This window comes from Falco cherrug, chromosome 7, assembly GCF_023634085.1.
Source record: "Falco cherrug isolate bFalChe1 chromosome 7, bFalChe1.pri, whole genome shotgun sequence".
NCBI classification, from domain to species: domain Eukaryota; kingdom Metazoa; phylum Chordata; class Aves; order Falconiformes; family Falconidae; genus Falco; species Falco cherrug.
The window spans coordinates 19,161,135-19,184,181 of record NC_073703.1 but is presented as its reverse complement, the minus strand read 5'-3'; the positions used below and the strand labels follow the sequence as shown (position 1 = coordinate 19,184,181).

At 35.8% G+C, this 23,047-nt stretch overlaps 1 protein-coding gene across 1 annotated transcript in view; it reads right to left on the bottom strand.

Moving 5' to 3' along the window:
• Nucleotides 1-23,047, bottom strand: part of MINDY2 (MINDY lysine 48 deubiquitinase 2) — a 39,869-nt gene that overhangs the window by 11,075 nt on the left and 5,747 nt on the right. Inside the window, exons 2-8 of the mRNA XM_055715469.1 lie at nt 19,339-19,396; nt 17,571-17,635; nt 13,553-13,711; nt 12,556-12,658; nt 11,864-12,006; nt 1,639-1,812; nt 236-409 (exon numbers count right to left, since the gene is read on the bottom strand). Of these exons, the coding sequence (XP_055571444.1) occupies nt 236-409; nt 1,639-1,812; nt 11,864-12,006; nt 12,556-12,658; nt 13,553-13,711; nt 17,571-17,635; nt 19,339-19,396 (876 nt within the window). The remainder of the gene's footprint in view (nt 1-235; nt 410-1,638; nt 1,813-11,863; nt 12,007-12,555; nt 12,659-13,552; nt 13,712-17,570; nt 17,636-19,338; nt 19,397-23,047) is intronic.

Genomic DNA, 23,047 nt, shown 5'->3' with positions numbered 1-23,047 from the left:
AGGTTAGGCCGTCTTTAAAGTATTTAAGTGGCAGCAACTGCCGTATCTGCATAAATAATCCAACAACTATAGCATATTTCTTAAGAGCCCTATATTATTAGTCTCATCAGTTGCTGTACAGAATGTAAATAGCAGTCTTACCAGTGTCAAACATTTACAAATGTAGATGTGTCTATGTAACTATTGAGTTACTCTCTAAATCTCGTGATCATATTCGGTGATAATGCTTTCTTACCTGGACCTGAGCAGCTGCTTGTTCTTGCTCCTGATAGTACTGAGAAGCTCTCCTGTCCTCCTCTTCCTGGAGCTTCTTTGCTAGCTCTAGATCACTGATTCCTTCTGGGATCTGTTCCCAGTTGATCTCTTGATTTTGCTGCTCTTGTTGTAGAGACAATGCCATCAGATAATCCTAAAAAGTAAACTTCTTTATTAATGCTCTTTTACATACAGAAGGAGTCAAGACATATCAAGTGACTTTTTCAGAATGTGCAGATAAACAGCAGCATCACTTTTCTCAGAGCCTCATCTTCAAATATATTACCTCATGGGAAACGGGACTTTGTTTCAGAACCTGTTCATAACCTGAACTGCAGAAAGGCTGAAAACAGGTGCCTATACCGTAGCTGTTTGTGTAAACACAAAAGCTGATTAAACCCCCCTGCTTTCAGGTTTAAATTCCATTACCTGGGCAGCAGCAAAAGACAGTGTCGGCTCATACCAGTTCTAGGTAGAAGATTTTAAAGCTCTCTCTGCAATTTGCTATTTCTAATTAACACTGATTATGTTTGATAGAGTATTAGCCCCACTTTACTGAACAGTGTTGAGAGTACATCAATAACGAACACTAACTCCTAAGCAGATGAGAAAATAATCAAAAGGTAGTTTTGGATATATCCAGACAGCAACTCAAGATATTACTAGCCCGGTTATCTTTGCCAGATTCTTTATTTGGCAAGAGAGAGACAGTGCTTGAATTTATTAAAAAGCATCTGCTTATTCATCCCTCTCTGTATTAAAAAGCACTTACGGTGATTAGTATATGTTTATTTTGCTCATTCAGAATGTAAGATTTCCAAGGAGCTTAGTCTTGCCATGTGCTTATGCATTAACTGGTACAAATAAGTCCTGTCTCAGACAACTTCTGCTAACTATTAGATATAGTTAAGAATAACAAATAACCACCATCGGACACAATCTGCTATGGTTTTTGTCCTACATTCAAAGCGGGCATCAGAAGGCAAAGTTCAGTTATGACAATATTAGTGACCTGAAACAAATTTGTTATGGCATGAGGAGTTCCACGGTGCTGTTTCTGTTTCCATATACAAGGCAGATGTGACATTTCACCTAAGTTATTTGCAGAACTGGATGATGAGAGATTAAAATCAGATTTTCCAAACTATTCACAGCTGGTCTTAGTCTTCCTCCCTTGAAGTCATGCTAATACTTCAAAGTAGCACTTTTAGGAACCCCAACCTAAGTATCTAAAGAATTTTTTTTAGGTTCTATATATACATGAGTACACGTACATACACATCTGTGTAAGTATACACACATATATAAGCCTAAAAAGGCATACTAATTGTTATATATAGTCACAAACAGAAAAAATACAATAGAAAAGCAGAAATCCAGTACTTGATCTATTTGATCCTGCTGCCCTCTGTAGACAGTTTCAGGGTCTGATGGAGGCCGTAAGTGGAATTCAGAATCACAGAAATTTCCATCCCCATCCACGTTGTGTAAGCTTTCCCAGACAACTTTCTCCTCTGTAAGAAAGCCCTGGTCTGTCACCAGCAGGTAAAGCTGACCCTATGCAGAAGAATAAACAAAACCTGTAAAACTAAAAAAATTCCTTTTTATAATCTGACATAATTAGCAGAAATGATCAGCTAATACAACTGTTGCTTTCCAGTAAAATGTTTAGATTTTAAAACATTTTAAATGTAAATGAATCAGGATACAGCACAGAACACCAGATACTAGTATTCATTGCTAAATTAACAGCCACGCTTAATTTCTGTTTCATCTTGTAATTTTTCATTATTAAAGTTTATATTGACTAAAAATTAATATAAAACATTAATATATACCTTGATAACTCTTTGGAAACACACCTAAGTAGTATACCTCATGACTGGCAATGTAAATTTTAAATCCCAGGACAAATCACATTAAATTCCAAAGGCCAGGTCTGAAGACAAGGGTGATCTTTCCAAATAATCCAAGAGGCATTACCTCAAAACAACCACATCTCAGACTTCACGTTTTTTTAATGAGTTTTGATAGAATCTGAGGTTTACTTCAATTGAAAAAAATAGATTTAAGAGTCTTGCTATCACTTGTTACCAATAACTGCTTTTGTTGGATTTTAGCCTTTTTACAGTTCCACAAGGCCGAATTCCTTGATTTCAAACTCTGAAATTATAAAATGGGCTGGTCTGGGAGTGAGATAAACAGTACTAACAAGTCCAGAAGCCAAGGTACAGGAAGGATGAAATGCAAGCTTAGGCTGAAGGAATGGGAGAGGAGCTGGAATCAAAGGGAAATTACAGCAAAACAGCACAAAAATCCATGTATAAATTTCAATTTAATTTTCATCTTACACTACTCCTTTTGAAATATTTTTAGAATTATACTCCAAAGCAAGAATGTTATTACTGCTTACACAGCACATTAAGACTGAAGCCTTCATGAATATTACTGACCACACCAAATCAGGATATTCAATGCAAAACCTGTTGCAGCGTTTTAGCTGTAAAAATCAAAGCAGTTTATTGTGATGTCCACAAAAATTTGCTGTTTGTATTACAGCAGCACACGAAGGGTTCTCAAAGATCCCTGTGCTAAACATGTACCAAAACACGAGAGGCAGTTCCTGTTCTATTTCATAGGCTGAATAGGCAACAAAAGAAAACATTGCCCCTATTCAGCAAGCACAGAGCTACCTCACTGATTTCTCTCAAGTCATTAAAAGACTGTCTACAAGAGATGCTGAAATTGAAATCACATCTCTTCAACCCTATTAAGTTTACAGCCATCCCTTCTGAGGCTGGTAGGTCATATGACTTAACAAAAAATATTACCTGCAGATTCAGATGCAGCAATTGCTCTAACAGTACCTAATACCGTAAGATGCACTTACGCAAAAGGCCAAACAGGTAAAAACCCCACAAAGGCCTACAGTATGTTCAAGATGTGGAATGGCAGCTACCCCAGCCCAGGTGGGCTTACAGATACAAGTGTCAGCAACAAGTCTGACCAGGTAACATCATCTAAGGAATCAGCTTTCCCTCAGAAACCTGGCTAAAAACCAAATGCTACTTCTGATGCTTAAAACACACCCAAAGGAAATAACTTCACAGAATTTCCAATATGCACAGAATACCTGCTTCACAGCGTCTTACATATAAGTTGTCTTGAAAAAATGAAAAAAAAACCCAACCCAAAAAATCCCACCAACCCCAAACCCACAGAATCTTTAAGGTAAGTGTATTTGAACCTCTTAAATTTTATTCTGACCAGTACATTGATTCAAACAAAACCTAAAAAGAGGGGTGTGTCCAGTTTTCCTCTATTATGCCATACATTTGAATTACCTTTTAAACAGCTCATGAACAGTGTAGTTTACTAATAACACTGAAATAGGAAAACGGTAATGCTTTCATCATCTCCCAACTATTATAAACTGAATTTTCACACACAAATATTAAGTATATCATTACATTTACAGGATTACAATCTGTCATTCAAAGGTATTTCAAAGCTAATACTTGTTTGAAATAAAGAATTGTTTCAATTTAAATAAAATTCATATTCTCATTTTTTTTTAAGATCTCCTCAGTTGAACTAGACCTGAACACCGATTGTAAAAATGCCATCCTAAATAAACCATTTTAATACAGCTCCCTGATGAGAGGCAATAAGCTGCACTACCTATCACTACATGACCTAAACAATACCATTCCAATTCCAATACCAACCGCAGAGTTAAAAACATGCTGCTTCACTTTTATCAAAACCTAGCAAACCAACACACAGAGGCTCCCTAGTACCTGTGAAGAGGCAGAGCTCCTCTTCACTTTATTGGAATGGCAGACCAGTGGGAAAGCAAAGATCCCAGATGCAAAGTTATCTTTCCCTTTTTGTTTTTGATCAAGTGCTCTACCTTCTATTAGCATAACTGCATGGAAATTCTCAAAAAAAGAAACAGATTCCCAAGGACTCTCATAATATTGCTAATATTTATGTACCTTTTGGTAATAATTGGACAACTTTCAGTTCCATATACAAAATCAGAGGACTCTGCTCTTTCTATATTAGGTGTAATGTAGCTACTTGTGGCGACAGATACCAGTCTTCCTAGAACTCCCAGGTTTTGTCCCTTCTACTTGCAAGAAGCAAACAGAAGCTATGCCTGCGGACTGGCTTTATATGCACTGTTTTAACTTTGTGCATGTTTTCTTCCCAATCCTAAAGGCTCACAGGCCAACTTCACAGGCACACCCAAATTCCACCGAGGGGATTTGGGGATATGAGAAAATCTTTTTATGTCATGACCTTCATACTCAAAATTTAAGCTGCTCTAAGTAACAGCATGCCTGGTGCCAGGAGCCAGCCACCATTCTCCAGCACTTGGCAGGTCGTGAGATGAGTCTAGCTGTTGAGAGACAAGGATACACAACCAATATAACGCTGGGATTTCTGACTGGATGTGTCCACTATTTTTACACCCTATTTGTACCCTACCAAACAACGTGTCTGCACTTGAGCTCCACTCGGTGCAACACACAACGAGGAAAAAGGAAAGAAGATAGGGACACAGTACAGAATCAGTAAGAATTACTAAGCGTAGAAACATTTATTTACACCAAATTAAAAATAATTAGGAAGGAGGCTTTTAAAGAGCATAAAAATCAGAGTGTGTTTTCTACTTAACAGACCAAGGTCCTGATTCTGCATTTGCTTTCTAGTCAGGGTTAAAGCTAAAAGAGCAAGATCAGAACATTAAGGTCGTGCAATTAAGCTAACAAATACACATAAATATGCTTTTCAAGAACACCCTGCCAGGAACAGTATCATACTTTAAAAGACAAATGTGTTCCTACCTTCATAAAGTCTTAACTGGCCATTTCTAAGGTATTATCAGCTTATCTGTTAGGTTTGGTTTTAAATGTGGGTTTTTTTAATAAATACAGTCTCATGGGTTAACATTGCCCCAAAAATACCGGCACATAACATACAGCAATAGTATCTACTAGTAGCTGTTGTCAATAGAGAATAAATCAATAAAAAAGTCTCAAGTGCATAACTGTTAAGATAAACTGTGCCTACAATAAAGTTACGAATAATTATTTATCCTAAGAATCAATAGCTAGATATTGTAGACCAATGCCCAGATTTTATAGTTTCACATATAAAAAGCTTGAAATAAAGCAAAGGATAAAAGCAAGATTATTCTGAAGAATGATGTCATACTCTTGTGGTTTGCACAAAAGAACTCTCTAAAATGCAAACATATGTAGGCTGCAGGTGATGTTACAGGTTACAAGACCTCCTTTCCTGGGTTAAATTTATGATCAGATTAAGTAACTAAAATTAGTGGCATCAGAACAAGTAGTTTGAAGGCAATTACCAAGTTCCCAGCAGTTAAAAAAACTGAAAAAGAAAACCAAACAGCTGTCGAACAGCTACATACAGTAAAGACAAACACTTCAAGCTTTGTCCTTTAATTAATCAATCCTTTAAAGCCCATGTAATTGTTCTCTTGGACTTCTGGATCAGATCCCTTGGTTTTCATGAAGATGTTTTTTATGTGAACGAAGCGCTATTGTTTTAGGTTAGTCTAAACTATCGGAATATTTTCCCTGTTAGACAAAATTAAGATTTTTTTTTTTGAAAAAATATACACCATTTGATTACACAGAGTAAGCCTCAGGAAAAAAACCTGTACACTTACTGAAAAATGGAAAAATATTTAAACATTAAGTTACATACATTGCCTCTACTATGCCAAACTCAGACATCATCTTAAACGCTCAAGAAAAAAGCGCAATTAATTTTTATTTGAATAAAAGTCTGTGTTGAGTTCTGAAACAGAAACCCAACATTTATAAACTAGAAAACATAATTGCAACACACACACTTCAAAATCCAAACAGGAGTTTTGTTACTTTTCATTAAAGAAAATAGGTTGTATCACAGTCACATCAGTGGGAAAAATGTTCCAACTGAACTAAGATATTCTTACCAAACTGATCCCCTCTTTACAGTCCTGTTTTTCCTTGATCTAGGAATTATCATTTGATGTATTTATTATCTGTGTAATGAAAAGCAAAGGCAAAAAAAAAATCACATATTTAACTGCTGAAAGTGATTACTGTATAATGACACGAGCCAAGACTATTAATACGCAATTAAAGGGACAGGAAGTAGAATAAATGATTACTTGGGCAAATGGACAAGTAACAGTGAAAGAGATTAAGAATCTGATAACTGAACTGCCATTATTAACTAACACTCACCATACTTTGACAGATGTCTAATATTACAGAATTGCCATATTGGTTGTTCCTCTGTATCCGATAATGAAATTTAAGTGTTACATAATTTTTCTGTAAGCATAAACATGATCCTAATACTCAAACTTCAAATCAGAAAAGACAACATACTGTATTATGCAAATTTAATTCAATTCTCAGAAGAGGAATAATAAAGTATTAATTATTCAAGACTATATAAAATAGTATGAACTGAGTAAACAAATTATAATTGAACTGATGGTCTATTCTGAAATGCAATCTGTGAAATCTTCTAATTACATGGTGATACCAACTCAGCAGCTTTAAAGAAAAACAACACTGAAGTCTTTAGAGCAGATTACATCAAAACTTTTCATAGCAGTTTCTGAAAGAAATCACTGCCATCATTCTACTGTGGTTACTCTACTCATCAACTTCCACGATTTTATCTAAAATGGAACAATTATTATTGAATGAGCCCCTTCCATGAGCTTTTACTCCCTGAATCAGTAATCTGGAAGACATGTAAAAATGGCACAATAGTTACCTGCCTGAAGATTAACCTTTTAGAAGTGTCCATATATTAAGTTGTACTGGAATACTTCAAAACAGTAACAAATATTTTCAAATACAGTGAACTAAACACCGTTTTCCCCCTTTTGCTTTTTCTCTGTTCATAAGCCACATACTCTTTTTTAAAATAATCAATATTTTTAAAAGTGTTTGAATACAGCTTCTCACATATTATTGTCCATCTCAAAGCCTGAAGTATTATCTTCAGCCCCGTAACTAGTGTAGAAATGCCTTTTAAGTATCTGCTAGCCGAGATCGTTAGTAAGCTTTTGCCTAAAGTACATCACAGCACTGATAACTCCCTGATCTAACACCACGTATTCATAACATTGCTGTATGTTCATAACCATTCTATTTCTGAACATCCAAGAAGCACTTCAGACAAAAAAACCTCACCACCTATTTTATTATTATTATTTCATAACAATTGAATAACGCTAAAAACAAAGCCATGTTTGTGAGGAGTCTCTCTAGTTCCCTTCCTTACAAATTCCTTTACTATCCATGCAGAAAAAAATAAAATAATCTTGGCATCAGTAGAGACGCTGGCCACAAAGGAAACAAGTAGGTTAACCAGGTTAACAATCGTACTAGTTAGGCACTAGTATGCCCAACATTTCCAAGGAGCCCTTGCCACTATGCACCACCTTGTAACAGCAGCCTATGAAAAAGTTTTTAAAACAAAAATGCAGGAATTCAGAATACTGCGCTGTTTGCTCACACTTCCACATCACTTGTTTCAGCAGAACAGCCCTCTAAAATGATCAACCCAAAAGCAAGGTCCATTGATCCAACCGTGGAAAGCCACTTGAAACTAAGTATAATTGGGTAAAGTGTTGTCAGTGTTAGTAAATCTTCTATTTTCAAATTGATGCTGTGTGTCATATAATAAATAGTGCAAACTCTTTGTAACAGACTTAAACCCCAGGAAGTTCAACTTATATGCACAAAAAAATGTTATGGGTCTCCACCTCTCCCATTTCTGCTCCAAAATATCCTTGAGACTATCCCTTATTAAGGAATGACAGGTAAATGCATATATATTTTATTATATGTTTATATAATATAATAAAATACACATATTATATGTAATATATATCAATTACATATAATTTATAAATATATTCATAAATCACATAATTATATTTATAAATACATATAAATTATATATAATATACATATAATATGTATAATTATATATGTATATATGTTTATAATATATTTTAAACCAGAAAATATCTGTTATCTCTAAAACAAGCTCACCAGATGGGATGTGGAAAGAACTCCAATACAACTTAAAAAAACAAATCTGTTCGACCAAGCACCAAAAAAAATAAAAATGGTTTAATCACAATCATATGATTGTTATGTGGTACCAATATGGAACAGGATTAAGGCTATTTGGGTTCATCTGTTGTATTAGAAAAACTAATACACTGAACTTTAAAACATCTCTGATTCATGAATATTGCTCTTTGAACTTTTTCCTAAATTACTTGCACCTGCTCCTCAATTCTAAAGCAGATTCTAGAAAAGATAAGCATAATAAGAAGTTGGAACAGGATTCTGCATTTCTTTTGAAAAAGAACAGCGATTTTTTTTTATTTTTCTCCAGTATGTGCAGTTAAGATCAACCTACAGCCTACCTTCTTTGACATATACTGAAATCCAAGTCCTTTCACTAAAGTATCAGCCTCAAAAACCCCCACTGATCTTAAGAAATATACCCAGTGCAGAAGTCACTGTATCAGCTGTACATGAAAGCTTCCAAATAAAAAATTAGCATCATTAGAATTATTATTATACAATCTAATGTACCCAAAGGATTTTCACGATAAATTCTTGCTAATTATTCAAAGTATAAATGTTTCTACAAATGCACATTTTATTATATGTACATAACTTACTATGTGCATAACTCCCTTTTGTTTAACTTCATAACTGTTTGTATGTTTCCATATATTGGAGGGGGAAGACAGAAGGGCATTATTAGGGAAAGACAAACACATTGCATAGTTTTTCCCCTTAGAAGTTCTACATGTTAATTTTCTCTGGCATATGTTGTGTCTTCAGTTTTCCTAATTGATGGGCTTTTCTCCACAGTCCAGCTACTGCTGACTACTGCTCAAACCATGAATTAAAAAACTCCATAAAAAACCTGTAGAGCTAGCACTAAGCCTAGTAAAAGAAAAGAGTTAAGCAGCTGAAAAATCTCAGCTCTGTGACAAGGTATTTGGCACTCGTGTCAGTATCCTGGAGGACTTCTAGATAGCTAATCTTGGCTAAAAGCCCAAGTCAAGTCTATTTCTTACTTCCTTGATATCAAAAAATACCTACTTATACAGCTATTGCAAATAGCTAGGTATGTTAGGAACAGACAGCAAGGTTACTGCTGACTTTAAAAAATAAATTAATAAAAATTTCTGTCTTTATTAAAAGAGTTTCTTGATATCCAAATTCTATAGTGAACCATCCACCAGAAATCCAAGGCAAAATGAACAACAGTGTTTAAAAAGTAAAAACCCCGGGACTAAAAGACTGCAGAGAACATGGAAATTGAACACTAGGTGCAAATGATGTCACCATAATGACTATGAAACACAAAAATAATGGCCCACATTCCTAAACTTAGCATTTCAGAAGTCTAAGACTTCTCAAAAAGGACAAGATTAAAACCACAGTCACTTAGAAGCAGTAAAGCTTAAATACAAAACAAATAATACTATTCTTCAAATATTGTGTTTCTTGGATTTAGTTCTTACAGTTACGACTCAGACACAGATTCTTACTCACTGCCTGAATGTGTTCTGTATTATTAATACTGGTTAAGGATATTTAACTCATTGGAGTGTTGCATTTTATTTAAGGAATAAAGGATATCAATTGGTAAGTACATCTTTACGAGTATGAAGCTGATAAAGCACTGACAAACACACACCAAGTTTTGGCCTTTAATCTAAATCCTGAGTTGCAGAAGACTACAGTCTATGTTCTACAAACAGAATTCTCACAAGGTCAAAGTGATAATCATTGACTGTATTTAATAAAGGAACATTTTATAATTTAAGAGTTTTAATAGTAGCACAAAAATGAATGACTTTCAGGAGGATTTAAGTATTTCAACTGTAATATCCTTTAAACACAGTAAAAAAAGGTTTTCTGCACCTCTAGGTACCATTTGTACCCAGGAAGTGTATCTGTACTGCTTAGTATTTCCTTTTTAAAACCGAATTATTTTGAGGTTGGGGCTTTTTTTCATAACAAAAGCAACCATAAAACCATGTACAGGCTTACACGACAAGCTACTACAAACTATTGCAAGAGTTAAATTTAGAAAAATGGAGAGAAGCAAACTATAAGTCTTGAAATTGTGACATAAGTGAGCAAAAGTATAAAAATTATACTTTTGACCATAAACAGCTATGTTCCATAGCTTTAAAAAAAAAAAAAAAAAGGAATGAGAAAGGGAAGAAAAAGATCCTTTTACCTGTCTTACTGCTTTAAGAGAACATCGTACATGAAACAAATTTTAAGAAGCTATAAGAAAACCAGATGTGTTACCTCTTTGTAAAGTTAGTTAATCATTTACCAGGACTATTCAAAGCCTTAGCTCAGCTTATGAATAGCAATGCCAAAGATAAGCATTGACAGTCAAGATTAACAGAGGGAGAAGAAAAGAACTAGTACTGCAAAATGGAAAAGCTAGTGTCATTCACATAAGATATATAGCATTACTACATCATAGATGACAAGACCAGCAGTTCCTTAATGTTTTTGTATGTTAAACTCCCCCCTTTTTTGCATTTATTACCATTATTCATAAATGTAAGTGTGTATGAAATTAAAACTCTTATTTAATAACACATAACCAAAACATACTTTCAACAGTTCAAGACAAAGGTAAAGACTTGTATTTATGTTTGAGAGAAATGTCTAACTCTAAGGATGATTTGATATTGCAAGCCAGTGAAAAGCTTACTTCAAAATATTCACATTTATCACTGAAGAGAAGGGAATGATTAAATCTTAGGAGACAATCTGACTGTGCCCCTTTCTACCCGAGTTGGATACATAAAAATACACTACCGTCTTAGTAAAGGCAAAGTTGTGTTGGAACAAAGGGGCTCCATAAACGATCGTAAACTTGTCAAGCCAGATTCTCCATCACACAGGGGAAGGAGTACCAGAACCATTAACCAAGTTGTCACTTGCTTTTCGTATCCTGGAATACTCCTTTCACAAATCTCGCCATTTTGCTTCCCCAGTTTCAAATTTTAAAAACTATCTCTTCCCTAACACAGAGACCCAATGTTGTAGCTCATCCCAGCTTCTCCAAATCTTCCGTATTTTGAACACCATGATGGAGCTACTCATCTACTGGCCAAAACATAAAGCAAAGTCTTATATCCTCAGAAACAAAAAATTAAATAAATTCATTACCCTTACCATGACTTAACTTTAAATGCAGCTTGTGATTGGCACGTAAGAAATGTTATGTCATACATAACCACAAAGGGAATTAACACAGGGAGCAAACTGAACATAAGGAAAAGTGCTACAAGATTTCAAGTGACAATAGGTCCTGATATCTAAAACACTGTAATGAGTAATTCACAATTAACATTTGCTACAGACCTTACATTCACCATAAGCCAAACTTACATATAACAAACTGGAATTTGTTTCTATTTCAAGACAGGAAAGAAACAAGATGTGCTTTGAAATGACGACAAAACCCACAACATCAAAGACAAAAATGCTGAATATACCTTGTATTTGGTCATGGTGCTAAAATGGTTGTTCCTGAAGAAGACACAAAGCTCTCCCTCCTGCACAGCTGAAGTCAACTCACACAGTCCATGGTATGTCAGCTGTGTAGCGGTGTTATTTAGAAATTGCTCAGCTACAAATCCTACAAAAGCAATACATACTGTTATATAAAACCTGGTTACGATGGCAATATTTTTCTTATCTCCTCCCTACTAAGATGCCCCCGTATTGCCACAAATCTAAGGGAACACAATCAGAGAGGGGAAAATGTGTTGGAAGTTCCAACTTCAGCATTGTAGATAACCCTGTGATGTTCAGAAATGCTATATCCACTTCTATTACTACTGTTCTTTTTCTTTGTCATCACGTAGTGTAATTTGTATTCTAATTACAGGAGAGAATATATGGACAAGTTGAAATCTGAATGGTGCCCATAATACCTTTTCATAAAGGGAAATTCTCTCTAGCTTTTTGGAAAGCATATTTAATAGATCAAGAGAAAGAGGCTGGTCCTTGGTTTGGGAATCGCATGAAAGAAATTTAGAAGACAAGCACAGTGCTGTGTGCCAGCCCAGGGAAGGAAGGTTTGGCTTTTCACACTTTGTATGTAAAGATACGACATGCACATACAAGATATGTGACTAGGATTTGATAGGGTAGATACTTCGATAAAGCACAGAGAGTTACCTACCTTCACTAACCAGTTCGCTGTTGTCTGACTGTTTACAAGAAATGATCTTCTCCACTAGCTGATTGTAACTGCAGTTACCAACTGCTTTTACTATGTCAGCAACCTGGAACAAGAAGGAACAGCATTCAAAACAGAGAACTTACCTTTGTGAAGAACAGGACACAACTGTAAGCCTATGGTAATTATTCATCAGTAAATAAGAGGCGTGTCAAAGAGGGGACATTACTCCCCTAAAAGCATTAGGCCAGAAAGTTTTAGCCCAGATGGTTACACGTTTTGCTGTCTCAGATACCATTTTAAATCCTTAAGTTAATGGTTAATATCAAAGCTGTTGCTAAAGTGGATGGAGGAGAGAATGGGGCATCAGTTGGCTCAGCTGGGCGGGATGGGGAGGTCCAAGGGGCATAAGAGAACAGCAACTTTCATGAACAAGAATAAAAAAAAAAATAATCTGAGGCAGGTTATTCCAGCCAAACTCACCAGTTTCCCCCTAAGTAAACAGTACCAGTTTACTGTTTATTAAATAATATTAAAAATAAATTATACATTTGTTAAAGATGCAGTTCTCTCTAATTGGTTCTAATATCCTCAGTTCTCAAAAGCTGTGACTAGTAAATCAGAATTAAAGACACAAGGAAAGTAACCTTGCATTCTTTCCAAGTGTTCTCCAATGAGCTTTCAAAAATAATGACAAGAGACACCACATCTGGCAACTTCCTACCTCCCTCAGAACAACAATTCTCATTTACACAGTCATTAGTTCAGCACAGGTTTTGAAAGTTAGTTTGATTACAGTCTCTGCAAAATTATCACACTAAAAAAACCCAGTCTGTATTCATTCCTCTCTGAAGAAAATCCAGTTTCTCTGATTAGATTTCAAAAACCCATTACCATAATCATTATTGACTTCAGTTTAAATTCTGAAACATCTCCCCTTACCCCAGTAAATTCAGAATAACTTATATTCTGTTTAAATTGTTGAAAAAAATTAAGTTACCTGAGGGTCCACTAACCATCCATGGTACAAGGGGATATCAAGAAGATCGAACACGATGCATTCTGGTGTGTACTCAAATACTCGTACACCTGTAAATTTCACATTGACATCCAGACCTGTCTGTAACTTATGTAGAATCGCCATTGCATCACTCATATTCTGACAGCAGAAAGAAAAAAGAAAACACAGATGACCAATCCAGCTTTGTACTTTTGTGGTTACTCTTCAAACCCTTCACCATTTAGTACTCAACAATTCAACATTATGGGGGGAAAAAAAATAAAAAAGGGAAAATTAGCTAAACATCGGTTCCAATGCGTATTCACATTCTTCATTCTCACTGTGCCAGAAGAGATCTGCAAAATAAGAACTCTCCCTCCAATCAGCTGTATCTGACTGTTCTTCTGCTCTCGAGATGCTTTTAGGCAGCTCCTATTTCTTTTAGTTCTATCTCCCATAGCCACAAGCCAGATGTTTGCAAGAAGAATTGCAATTATAAGGGAATGAAACTCTATGGGACTCTCTTGAGGATTCTCCTACCCATTTAAGTCCTGCCTTGTGAGTCAGGCTGAAGTACTTGCCACCACATAATGAACAAACAAAAACATCGACACAGATATATTTGCCAACTTTGATTTGGGGGTTCAGTATTTAAAGTGGTGAACAAAAAGGAAGAATCTGATTTTTTTTTGTTTGTTTCATAAAAAGAAGTTTTGCTAGCTTATTTTGGGCATACCTTAAGTGGCCTGTAGATTCTACTGTGGAAACAAATCATGAAAATAGCACTTATTATAGTAGTGATCCCAATGGAATCTTACGGGGAATTATCAAGTTATGAAGATCCAGTCACACAAAGCAACAATGAGCCAAAGAAAAAGTGCATTGTGAGACAGTTTTCTCGAACCAACAAGTTTCCTGACATGCAGGAAGAGTTTTCCACCAAGTGAGAACAGTCCACAAAGAGTATCATCTGAAAAGTATTTGCAAAAGATTCAGGGAAACCGAGGGGCTTTTTTGTTTGTTGATTGATTGTTGGGGTTTTGGGGTTGGGTTGTTTTTCTGGGGTTTTTGTTGTTGTTGTAGGGTTTGTTTGTTTTTTTCATTGTTTTGTTTTTTGCTTATTTCTGCAACATTCTGTTGCTTAAGAGGAATTCAGGATTGCAACAATGGGGGGGGGAAAAAGCATGACAAAACACAGAAATACAGATTGGAGAGGAGATGGAGACAGAAAAGATTCACAGACTAAAACCACAGAGAGAGTTGACTCTGTGTTGCCTTCTTTTAATAAGACAGTTAATTCAGGATTCAATTCTAAGCCAAATTAGGCATCTGTTGGAAAGATGAATGTTACCTAGATCTTGGAAGAAGTTTTAAACATCTCTCGGCATGCAATCGAACTGTGAAACAAAGCTTGTAGGTAAAAATTTTGTAAGCAGACATATGTAAAATAGTCTTGCCCACAGATCTTTGCACAACACTTTACAAATGCAACAGAACAGTTTCATTAAGGCACACAGCAAAAATTTCATGTTCACCAATTTCAGCATTTTAGCAGAAGGAATTAAGCTACTCCTCTTACTTCTATGCAAATTCAAATGTAATCTTTTTTTCAAATACAATGACAGTAGAACAATAAGCTTGCTCCTACTTAGAGTAATTTCTGTTTAGATTCAACTTTTGAAAACTCCTAAAGCAAGTTTCTAAACAGACATACTTCTTTGTTACTAAGCAGATTTAAAGCTCTTGGAAGAGTTGAAGCTTACACAGAAAAGCTTATAAACTACTTGATAAAGCACAGCTATAGAACACTGTCATGAACAGTACCCAGTATCTGCACTTGCAAGTGGTTGCTGTGAATACGAGAATTTTACGGCTTGTAGCCCTTTAACTGCACTGTTGTGTAAAGTTTCTGTTACCAGGAAGGTAACAGCTCGCACTTGTTTACTACATGTTGCTTCTTCCTTTTGACAATTTTGCTGTGTCACAAGACTTACAAGTCTTGCTGTATTCTAAGTAATTGTCAAGATTTGGCTCAGACTTTTTTGAAATTTTTTCTAAGTTTTTATTGTTATAAAAGCAAACCAAACCATCTTAGTTAAGAAGTGCATTTTATTAGTAGGGACCAGATATCAAGATGTCAGAGATGTTTTGGAAGAAATAATGCTATATTCTTACACTGCAAAGTGAACAGGAAGAAAGTCTATAGCAATTCAGCACTAGCCACCCACAAATTCACATCATACACCTACAGACATGAGTTGCCTTAATTTTGCAATGTTTACTTTGTACACAAAAGAGGAATAACATCAGACTGTCCAGAAAACTGCAGAAGTTTCTCACTACAATGTCAAGAGCACCATTTCCATATTAGCCATTTCTACAACTTCAAAGCAACAAGCTTCTAAAAAAAATTAAAAAAAAAAAAAAGCAAGGATATAAATCTACAGAACAGTTGAGCTTGGAAAGGACCTCTGGAAGTCATCTGCTCCACCCCCCCTTCTCAAGCAACACCTAGAGCCAGTTGCCCAAGACCATGTCCAGACAGCTTCTGACTCTCTCCAAGGATGGAGACTCCATAGTCTCCCTGGGCAACCTGTTCTTAAATTTGTGCATTAGAACTTGTGCTTTTTTAAAAAAACCCAACTTTCATTCAAATACTTAATTAAATCCCTCAAGTACTGTAAAAAAGTCAGTCAGAGCTGAAATGAGTTTCCTGTCATGATACTGAAATTATACTAAAATCAAGCATTACAAATCCAGCCATCAAAAACATTTACTCAAATTTCTTGTCTCAGAAGAAAGTATACCATTTTAGGCAAAGAATATTAACTGTCAAGATAAACACAAAATTATGATTAACAACAAGACTTAGTTCCAATGCTTCGGAAATGTAATAGTTATGTAAAACTCAGTTGCCTAATTAGTTTCTTTTTCCCTCTCATGTGATATCACTTCTGCATCTGCAAGTACCTTTAGAACATCCCTAGAACAGGTTTCTCAACAATTGTACAGTTAAATATTTAAGAAAAAGCTTTTTGACATTTATGTAGTAAACCCAGATATTTCAGCACAAGTAAAGCATAGAGGTTGTACTTTAAGCAGGTATACAGTTTTCATCACCCTCCTGTAATTTCATTACAGCTATAGTCTTCTGCAGCAGAGAATTGTATGGAAAAAATATAGGTAATTATGTTATTAGACAACTAATTTATAATAATTTGATACAAGTCATATTTTGGATTATTATTAAAAGGATCCATATGCAATCTTCATTCCAATTTCAACTATCCCAGGATACTTGATTTGGTTTTCAACACTGAATTAGAGCAAGAAAAGGCAACCTAATAATAAATAGAACTAGCCTGAAGCCTAACACCTACAATAAATTCAAATCACTTTTCCATGAGTAATCAAAAAACCAGCTGTGACCACAGACAGAGCTTGAAAAATTTGCTCAAGATAATACATCATAGATTAATTTTTTTCAAAAAGTAATAGCATTATCTTCAACATAGAAAGACTTCTGTGATGACATAAAAATGAGTGAGTGCAAATAATATTGCCTTTCATAATACAGAATCAACATCTTTTTGTCCATCACTATTTAACAACAGCAATCTCTTCCTTGCCGAGTTTATGTCCTCCGAGAAAGTCTAGCAGGCATCACAGAACAGAGCATACTGAAGGACGCGTAATAGAAAACTTCAAAAAGCAACATCCCTGTTATATACTTGCTTGTGTCACAATTCCTCAATTAAAAAAAAACCCAACCTCTTTCATTACACTCATTGCAGGCAAAACCCCCCGCATTTCTTGGGTTAACAGATACTGTGTTTTTCTTCACTAATAGGAAGCATTTCTAAATAATGCCCTACATAAAGCCTAGGAAAAAAAAGAATAACTACAAACAATGCTTTGTATGCTTTTTTTTTTTGGACAAGAAGATAAACCTTTGGTGAGGAAAAAAGTTTCAGTTCCTTCAGACATAAGCAAGTGTATTTTAGAAGCAGCTCCTTACCTGCTCATAATTTAGACGCTGAATTTCAGATATCTCTTTAGGTTTTGCATCAAGAATATAGTCTCCTAAAAAAAAGCAAAAATAAAATTTAAGTTTATTTCACACTCAAAGTGTCAACATTCTGTGAACACTTCTGACTGATGATAATTACCACCATTGAAGTCTTCTATCAAATTAATGAGATAGCATCATTTTATAACTTGAATTATAATTATGGAGTAAAATATGAGTATGAAAAACATACTAAGATCATATTAAGAAATAAAATTCAAATGGCCAATGCTGTTGCTAAAGCAGTATTTCATAATCTCCTGGGATATCACACCAATCTCTTAATTACTCAGAAATTTACCTTCGTCTGTGCCTCAACATAAAAATAGAAAAATGTCCCAACGTTCACAGGTATGTAATCATGTTACACAATTTTTAAAAGCAACCATTTATCCTGACTGATACTATGAATATTTTGGTCTATGTTTCCAACACCAATAATTCTGAAAAGCTGGTATTCCACCTCTATCTACAACTGAAAGGAAAATAATCGTTGATCAACACACTGTCAAGATTTATAACATTTTTAGTGACTAGCATCCATAAACCGCCTCTCCCAAATCTCTCAGATTTTATTTCAAATGCTTTTCTTATTTATTCCCTTGCTTCAATCCTAAAAGGTATGTTTCTACTCAAAGAAGAATACCATTACAGGTTTCCTAATTTACAATCTTTTAGATTAAGATTGTTCAAAGTGGTTAAAGGGGTGCTTGTTGTTTTTTTTTAAGCTGTAGAAAAAAACATTTGTCAACTGCTATTCCTATTGACTGAAAAGGAACCTAAATAATTTGAGCAGGTAATTTTGTTATTCAATTTCATAAGATAATTCCAGAAGCTAATATATGCCTTCAATAAAGAACACATACATTTAGCCAACTGAGATTACGCAGTGACTTGAGACAGTATTATTCTATTGTTGCAATTAGAAGAAACCTTTAGACATAGGCAGCAACATTTCTTAAGACTTTTTAAAGTTATTAACTCTTTTCTTCACTGAAAGATTAGGCAATATGCTTTTGAGAAGAACAAGCTACATTCTTTACAAGCAGAAAGAAAGAAAATATAGAAAGTTTTTTTCTTCTGCCTAAGAATAATCAAACCTAGCCCATTAAGCTCAAATGTTTTATATTTGTTAGGCTACAAAGCGAAAGAGCTGTGGTACATGTAGTTTAAGTACTATTGCAACTGCACTTTTAACAACTGGACCATTCCAGGCTATTGAAGTTACAGACTTGTCAGAGGGAAACAGCTGCAGTTTTGCTGAACACTGAATCTGATAATGACGTAGTGCATGCAAATGAGACCCCAATCACTGCGATGACTAAATTATTTTTTCTTCTTATTATAATTGGGTCATATTACCACAGATTAGAATTACTGCAGGCAATTAAAGGCACAGATGACTTAATACAGTCTGTCATATAATAAAACAACATTGTAAGGCACGCGAATAAGTTTAAATCTACCAGTGTGTTGGTGTACTAAGCTATACCAAATGCATCACTAGGCTAACCACACAGGAAAGCAGTACAGGAAACTTCTAAGAGCAATTAAGGAAAAGAATGAGTAACTGAATACCATAAGTAGTTTTCTTGAAGCATGTGTCAAGTAAAGCTGAATAAAATAGTAAATAAATAAAACATTTCTCCTATCTTACTACTCACTGATCTGATGAGTATAATAATGTAATTGAAAACCATTTTTTGTAATTACTAACCTAAGTATTCCATCAGCTGTTCAGCCGTTATTATTTCCATCATTGGTGGCAGCTTAATCTGTGAAAGTAAAAGTATATCCTCTTTTAAACTGTCAGAACAGCACAATTTAGAAAGTATCAATAAGGTATTTCTAGGCAGAAGTCTTCTAATCACATTTGCCTCACCAGTTTCTAAAAGCATTAGCATACTGGGACCAAGAACCTCCCCATGACCTCCTACAAGACAACATTTAAATATATGGCATTTTGTTTTTTAGCAAAACCACACACACACAGTACTTTCACTTGCTTGCAGCTCTCAGCATAGCGGTCCCTACTCCCAGCAAAACACTTCACCAGCACACCCCTCACCTTCACAGGAGTTCACACTATTTCCCTGCACTAGCTCAGCTGCAAGCACCCAGGATGAACAGACTGGGACCTGCAGCCACACTCAGTTAAGAAAAATTCACCATATTCAAAAAAGTCTGACTCGCTGCCTTCATTATAACTTTTAACTGAGTCTTCAGAAGTTCCTGCATACAGACAAGAGGCTGCAGAGAATCTGGCGGCAGCAGCTGCTGGGACAGGGAAGCCAGGACTCCTGCAGGTACAGGGAAATGACTTCCCAGCCTCCCATCCCGCACCCACATTGCAAGGGTTCGCTTTAACGCTGTACAGAAGAGACCAGGCACACGGCACTCTCCAATGAAGCTGCTATTCCCCTCTCCCCTGACCTATTCCTGTCCTTATGAACTGCTAAAACCAACCGCCTGGGCAACAACCAGAACCAAAACCCTCTTTCTTGCATATTTATCTCATCCATCCAGCATCCTGAATAAATGTTTTGGTTGCACACTTCCATTTACGTGTGTCACTGCAGTAACAGCCGCAGCACAAACACATACAAAGGCACGCTTCTGGCAATCTGAAGGAATACCACAGGAGCATATTGTCTTTAACCATAGCATGCTAATTTTTTCTCTGCAAAAATACAAATTTTATTTTTCTAGAGTTTGGGCTTCGAGTTGGTTGTTTGGTTTTTTGGTTAGTTTTTAAGCTTTCTCTTGAGTTTTTCATCTTCTTATCCTATCTCTTTGCAACATCATACCACTGAAAGTCTAGAAAGTCTTTTATTTTATTAGAATTTTTTAAATCAAGTCAACACTGATCACTGTTCTCCCTGACACAGATAGAAAGACATGATGTGAGAAGACTTAGTAGGCTCCAACTACTTTGCTGTTGTGGAGAGGAAGGAGGAAATAGAAAGCCATGAGATGGACGAAAAATACATATAAAGCCCTTGATGCAGCATCCCAAACTCAAAAATATAGTGTAGCAACACACACAACATGCTATTCCCACTGTGATGGAGAGGGTTTCCTTCCCAATCTGAAAACTAATAGTAACTTTCCAGAGAAAACGAGGCATGATTGGACTAAATCTACCTCACAACCAATTTCAAGCATATTTGAGAAAAAGTAAATGTGCGAAATATATGGATTTGCAAGAAGTTTCATTACATTTGGAAGAAAGAGACCCAAGTTAATATGGCCCTGATAGTTATTTACTGGCTAAGAAATATGCCCATACTTAGAACCAGCCACACAGCATATGTCACATTGATCAACCCATAGATGGTGGACATAGAGAGCAGCTGACAGTACTGGGATCTGGGGAAGGAAAGGAATGAAAACTGCAAATTGTCAGTAAAGCAGAAAAGCAGTGAAGCATAAATTCATAAGAAAGAAGGCCTAATTAGTTCTGCTTTTAAAAATAAACTTAAAATTATATGAATTAAACAAGAAGAAAATCAGTCATGCATGCATAGGCACAGGAATTTTTGAAAACATCTTTTACATGAGTGGCAACTGATTGGAACATACAAAATTTCTTAACTTCTTCCCCAAATTAATACTCAGACTAAAGGTTTTCGTAATCTTTGATCCTGTTCATAATAGTCACACTGAGTATGCACATCAATATAATACATTGTGCCATGTAAGTAACAGGACTACAGGTTCAAAAAGCAGATTCCTAAACTTCCAGTGCCAAGCTGGCAGCGTTCAAGCCTTAACACAAGCTGTGCACACCCCTGAGCTGGGGCTAGTTCATTACTGCTCCCATGGCGCATCGGTGTCACGGCACAGAACAGAATTACAGTAGCTATGCATGAAGTGGTTTGGGGACTACAAACAGTACAGATGTTCCAAAATAGTATGAAGAAAAATTAGCTTTGCCTCCCTCAACTATTAACAGGACTGCTGTGATGATTCTTTCAGGACTGAAGCTAGCTTGCTCTATTATTTAACACCATCCATTTCAGCTCAGCCAGCACTGCTTGGGGGTTTTTGCTCTGCATCACAGTCAGGAATCTAGAAGTATGCCTGCTCTAAAAATGGCAGCTATAAAGCACAGTTACATAGGTTACCTACACCTGAGCTCCATGTACTCATAGCACAAATGTATTAAAGTGTCTCAGACTTCATGGACGGAGAGGGATATTATTTGCTCTTTGGTTAACAATCTGGATTGTCCCTCACAACTGTAATGCTAAGCAATTATTCTGATTGCAGAACCAAAGCAAAGTAGTTTTTCTCCTACCTGCAGAACCTCTCACAGCTAGATATTTTAACAAACTACATCTCAGAATTAACTGCTTAAATGGATTACTTCATGGCATAATTTTAGGGCTGGCATTCTGGGGGACCTTGATCACACCTTTTCAGTGAGCTAACGGGGTTCCAGCACAGTTGTAAGTACTTTTGAACAGAGCTGACTTTAGGATATAGAGAGAACATGATGTTTCCTAACCGTTCAGAGCTACATTGTGAGTGCTTAAGCTCCAGGAAATGTAGAACAAAGAGGAAACGGGAAAGAAAAACACCTTAAAACTTAAGGGAGAGAGAAAAATCATAGAGAACCACAGTCATTCTCCACATAAATCAAGAGAAGAAAACAACATAAACAACAGTAGTGAAAGTTGTTGTTGTTCTGTTAGGGATACATTCTCTCGATAAGTTTCAATGCTTAATTGCTAGATTTTACCTTGATGCTACATTTTCGGAAAAACGCATTTCCTCAACTCCCACCCATTTCCTGTAGCCCTCCATCGCAGTTTCCTTGTCTTTTGCCCTGATCTCTCTTCCCAATTCTAGCTACTTCTCATTTCCCACACTCAGCACTGGGAAACTAAATCCTTCTCACCCAACTACAATGTGAAATACAGTTGAGCCACCTTCACAATTAAGAGACAAGATCGGTAAACAAATTTTCATATTGCACAGTCTGTCTAGTACAATTTTGTCTAGTGTTCTAGTATAGAATTCTAGTAGAATTTTGTCTACTACAACAACACAATTTCTATGTGTTAAGACTACTAACCAGAAAACTACATAATACTAATTTTAAATATTTTCCACTGCATTCTCCCACTCTTCAGAAGGGCTTAAAAAAATAAAGTTATATAGTCCTGCACAGAAGCTAACACTTCTGAAAATACTATGCACATAAAAAGCGACCATGCTTATTATTTATAGTCTCAGACCACCTTTATCTAAAATATGCAACTCCCCTGCACTCAGTGCTCCGGAAGGGGTAACGGTAGCTTCAAGCTGCCTTGACAAAAAACCAGTTTGGACTCCCTGCAGAAACACACCTCTTGCCTTGCAGGAACAGCTTCACTAACCGACCACACAACACCCTGATAGTACGTGCGACCACCTGATAA